A 5,095-nucleotide genomic window follows, 5' to 3' on the forward strand; every position below is an offset into this window, starting at 1 on the left:
CTCTATTCCTTCACCCAGTTTCCTCACTCAAGTAGAAACTCATGAATTTTTGTGATTTTCGCTATAGGACCAGGCCACAGGAAAGGGCTAAAACATCTCTAATTAGAGTTAGGGAAAAGTGTTTTCTTGAGACTTGAAGGCAGTCGTTCGTCACTTTGTGCTTGAAGGCATTCCTCAGCGAACTTCTCTCCAGTCTTCAGAATAAAGCACAGGATCTGGGCTCCTGGAAGGGGTTACTTCTGTCTGTAACACCCACCAGCAGGGCATCCTTGCAGGCTTTCTGCATACAGTACTGTTGAAGCTCTGCAGCTGCCTGAGAGACCTTGATCCTCTCCACGGCAGCCTCCAACTTGAGCTGCTCCACCAGGCGCTGCAGGGCGCTCGCGCTAGCCCCGGAGTACATGGTGGCGGCGCTGGGCTCCGAGGGCCTAGCTCTTTAATTTCTTTAAATAATGTTTTATAGTGTTCAGAGGATTTTTAAAGCTAAAAAATTGACAAATTATGAAGCGAATTTTTATGAAAACATCTGAATACTTGGTGAAACTTCTAGGAATTGACCTGAAGATGTTTGTGGTGTTGCCCCTTTCTTTTTTCATGTTTCTTGTAATAAGTAGTACAAAATCAAGTTGTTCGATCCTGTTTACACTTCTTAAATTATGTTTTGGCTTTTGAAAAATAGTTTAGAGAATTATAGTTCCCAAAGGAATAATTTTAATTTTGGTTTGTTGTGAAGATTTGGGAAACATTAGGAGAGACCAAAAAATTTTTATTTGGTTTCAAGAAGAAAACCAGCATTAACCTGAAATGCATGTACTATATATATGTACATATGTATGTGTGTATGTATGTATCTATATCTATTTCTTCCCCTTCCTGCCATGCAGAGTTCTATATGAAGGGAAAGAACGGCTTATTCCAGGATGTGAAGTGATCCTAGCCACACCCTATGGTCGCTGTGCCAATGTCAACAATAGTTCAACTACTTCACAAAGAATCTTTATCACTTATCGAAGGGCTCCACCAGTTCGACCCCAGAATTCCTTGGCTGTAACTGATATCTGTGTTATTGTAACCAGTAAAGGAGAAACTCCTCCTCATACCTTCTGCAAAGTTGACAAAAACTTAAATTGTGGAATGGTAAGAATAAAGTTTTCATCTTCACAGTTTCATATGAAAACGAAAAGGGATATGTTTTGGATTCCTGTTTACTGTTGGGTATATACTTTACTCACATTTTATATATTCATGGTGCTTGTTTTATTGTTTCCTAATTTTATGATTTATAGTAATTTTTAAAATCCTATCCCATGATTTATAATAATTTCATCTGTAAGTCAGGGACATTTTGGGGGGAATAAATCTTAATATTGTGTTACATTAACAAAGGTTTTATTCACTTTTGGATTTCAGTGGTGTCTTTGGGGACAACTGTGGGGTTAGAGTGGGTAGAAGCTCTTCTTATATTCATTCATTCATTCATTCATTCATTCATTCATGTTATTGCTTTTTTATTTTTTTGAGACAGGGTCTTGCTTTGTTGCCCAGGCTGGAGTACAGTGGTGTGATCACAGCTCACTGCAGGCTCACTGAGCTCCCCCAGGCTCAAGTGATCTTCCCACCTTAGCATTCTGAGTGGCTGGGACTACAGGCTAGTAGAGACAGGGTTTCATCATGTTGGCCAGGCTGGTCTTGAACCCCTGACCTTAAGGGATCCACCTCCCTTGACCTCCCAAAGTGTGGAATTACAGGTGTGAGCCACCGTGCCTGGCCTGTTTTTGTTTTTGAGACAGGGACTCCTTAAGTTTCCCAGGATGCTCCTGAACTCTTGGGCTCAAGAGAAAATATTGCAGTTTTGCAAACTTATTTTTTTTTTTAGATGGAGCCTCACTCTGTCGCCCAGGCTGGAGTGCAGTGGCGCGATCTTGGCTCGCCTCAACCTCTGCCTCCTGGGTTCAAGTGATTCTCCTACCTCAGCCTTCCAAGTAGCTGGCATGTGCCACTGTCCCCAGCTAATTTTGTAGTTTTAGTAGAGATGGGGTTTCACCATATTGGTTGGCCAGGATGGTTTCGATCTCTTGACCTTGTGATCCGCCTGTATTGGCCTCCCAGAGTGCTGGGATTATAGGCGCGAACCACTGCACCCAACCCATGCATACTTACTCTTTAAAAGGACTCTAGTGAAGAAGAAAATGAACATAAATGTTTGATACATAGTTTTTTTTTTTTTTTTNTCATGAAAGGATATTGAGTTTTATCAAATGCTTTTTCAACATCAATTGAAATGATCATATGGTTTTTGTCTTTTATTCTGTTGATAGGCTGTATCACATTGTTGATTTGTTTATTTGGAACTATCCTTGTCTCCATGGGTGATATAAATGCCACATGGTCATATTGAATAATTCTTTTAATGCGTTGTTGAATTCGTTTTTTTTTTTTTTTTTTTTGAGACAGAGTTTCACTCTTGTCGCCCAAGCTGGAGTGCAGTGGCGTGATCTCAGCTCACTGCAACCTCTGTCCACTGGGTTCAAGCAATTTTCCTGCCTCAGCCTCCCAAGGAGCTGGGATTACAGGTGTGTGCCACCATGCCCTGCCAATTTTTTTGTATTTTTAGTAGAGACAAGGCTTCATCCTGTTGGCCAGGCTGGTCTTGAATTCAGTTTGCTAGTGTTTTGTTGAGGAATTTTGCATCAGTGTTCATCAGAGATAGTGGCCTGTAATTTTCTTCCTTTTTTTTTTAGATTGTCTTGCTCCTGTCACCCAGGCTGAAGTGCAGTGGCGCGATCTCGGCTCACTGCAACCTCTGCCTCCCTGGTTCAAGCGAATCTCCTGTCTCAGCCTCCTGAGTAGCTGGGGACTACGGGCGCCCGCCACCAGTAATGAGCCCACCCGGCTAAGTTTTTTTTTCTATTTTTGGTAGGGACAGGGTTTCACCATGTTGGCCAGGCTGGTCTTGAACTCCTGACCTCAGGTGATCCACCCGCCTCAGCCTCCCAAAGTGCTGGAGTGCTGGGATTACAGGCATGAGCCACTGTGCCTGGCCAATTTTCTTTCTTTGATGTGTCTTTGTCTGGTTTTGGTATCAGGTTCATACTGGCCTTATAGAATGAGTTTGGAAGTATTCTGTTCTATTTTTTCAGAATAATTTGAGTAGGAATGGTATTAGTTCTTTAAATCTTTGGTAAAATTCAGCAGTGAAGCCATTAGGTCCTGGGCTTTTCTTGGCTTGGAGACTTCTTACTACTGCTTCAATCTTGTTACTTGTTGTTGGTCTATTCAGGTTTTGGATGTCAGTATGGTTTGGGTTTGGTAGGTTGTATGTTTCTAGAAATTTAGCAGTTTCTTCTAGGTTTCCCAGTTTATTGTTATATAGTTGCTCATAGTAGTTCCTTTTTTCTTTTTTTTTTTTTTGAGACAGAGTCTCACCCTGTCATCCAGCAGGCTAGAGCGCAGAGTGCAGTGGTGCAGTTTCGGCTCACTGCAACCTCCGCCTCCCAGGTTCAAGTGATTCTCCTGCCTCAGCCTCTTGAATAGCTGGGATTACAGGCGCCTGCCACCATGCCTGGCTAATTTTTGTATTTTGTATTTTGTTTTTAGTGGAGATGGGGTTTCACTATGTTGGCCAGACTTGTCTTGAACTCCTGACCTCAAGTGATCTGCCTGCCTCGACCTCTCAAAGTGCTGGGATTACAGGCATGAGCCACCATGCCTGGCCAGTACTTTCTAATGATCCTTTGAATTTCTGTGGTATTGCTTGTAATGTCTCTTTTGTTTTCATCTCTGATCTTATTTATTTGAGCCTTCTCTCTTTTTTTCTTAGTCTGGCTAAAGGTTTGTCCATTTTGTTTATCTTTTCAAAAAACCAAGTTTTTTTTTCCTTTCATCTTTTGTGTTTTTTCTGTTTCAATTTAATTTATTTCTGCTGTGATCTTTTTCTTCTACTAATTTTGGGTTTGCTTTGGTTTTGCTTTTCTAGTTCTTTAAGATTCATTGTTAGGTTGTTTATTTGAAGTTTTTTTTACTTTTTTGATGTAGGCACATTTGCTATAAACCTTCTTCATAGTAGTTTTTGCCGTATCCTGTAGGTTTTAGTATGTTGTGTTTCCATTTTCATTTGTTTCAAGAAATTTAAAAATTTTCTTTGGTTTTTTGAGACAAGGTCTCACTGTGTCACCCAGGTTGGAGTGCAGTGGCACAATTATTGCCCACTGCCACCTTGACCTCCTGGGCTCAGGAGATTCTCCCACCTCAGCCTCCTGGGTAGCTGGAACTACAGGTGTGTACCACCAGACCTGGCTAACTTACTGCATTTTTTTTTTAGAGATGAGGTTTTACCGTGTTGCCCAGGCTGGTCTTGCACTCTGAGGCTCAAGCAGTCTGTTCCTCTTGCTCTCCCAAAATGGCTGGGATTACAGGTATAAGCCACTGTGCTCGGCCACTTTTGTTTTTTTTTGAGACGGAGTTTCACTCTATCACCCAGGCTGGAGTGCAATGGCATGGCCTCAGCTCACTGCAACCTCTGCCTCCTGGGTTCAAGTGGTTCTCCTACCTCAGCCTCCCAAGTAGCTGGGACTAACGGGTGCCTGCCACCACACCTGGCTAATTTTTGCATTTTTAGTAGAGACGGGGTTTCACTATGTTGGCCAGGCTGGTCTTGAGCTCCTGACCTTGCGATCCACACGCCTCGGCCTCCCAAAGTGCTGGGAATACAGGTGTGAGCCACCGCGCCCAGCCTCAAATTTTTAAATTTTCTTTCTTAATCTCTTCATTGACCCTCTGGTCATTTAGGAACATATTCTTTAATTTCCATGTATTTATGTAGTTCCCAAAGTTCCTCTTGTTACTGATTTTTTTTCTTATTTACTTATTTTTATTATACTTTAAGTTCTAGAGTACATGTGCACAACGTGCAGGTTTATTACATATGTATACATGTGCCATGTTGGTGTGCTGCACCCATTAACTCGTCATTTACATTAAGTATATCTCCTAATGCTATCCCTCCCCCCTCCCCCCACCCCACAACAGGCCCCAATGTGTGATGTTCCCCACCCTGTGTCCAAGTGATCTCATTGTTCAATTCCCACCTATGAGT

The 5,095-nt window shown here is 42.1% G+C and overlaps 1 protein-coding gene and 1 pseudogene across 2 annotated transcripts in view; one reads left to right on the top strand and one right to left on the bottom strand.

Annotated features, from left to right (window-relative positions):
• The window catches only part of DENND4C (DENN domain containing 4C), a 158,242-nt gene that overhangs the window by 48,261 nt on the left and 104,886 nt on the right, over positions 1 to 5,095 (top strand). The window contains exon 3 of the mRNA XM_017890091.1: positions 885 to 1,137. Within this exon, the coding sequence (XP_017745580.1) occupies positions 885 to 1,137 (253 nt within the window). The remainder of the gene's footprint in view (positions 1 to 884; positions 1,138 to 5,095) is intronic.
• Positions 8 to 429, bottom strand: LOC108540841 (guanine nucleotide-binding protein G(I)/G(S)/G(O) subunit gamma-10 pseudogene; annotated as a pseudogene). The gene has a single exon (XR_001888781.1). The product of XR_001888781.1 is annotated as a guanine nucleotide-binding protein G(I)/G(S)/G(O) subunit gamma-10 pseudogene (transcript).

Source organism: Rhinopithecus bieti, unplaced genomic scaffold (genome assembly GCF_001698545.2).
Source record: "Rhinopithecus bieti isolate Rb0 unplaced genomic scaffold, ASM169854v2 scaffold_17667, whole genome shotgun sequence".
Taxonomy (NCBI): domain Eukaryota; kingdom Metazoa; phylum Chordata; class Mammalia; order Primates; family Cercopithecidae; genus Rhinopithecus; species Rhinopithecus bieti.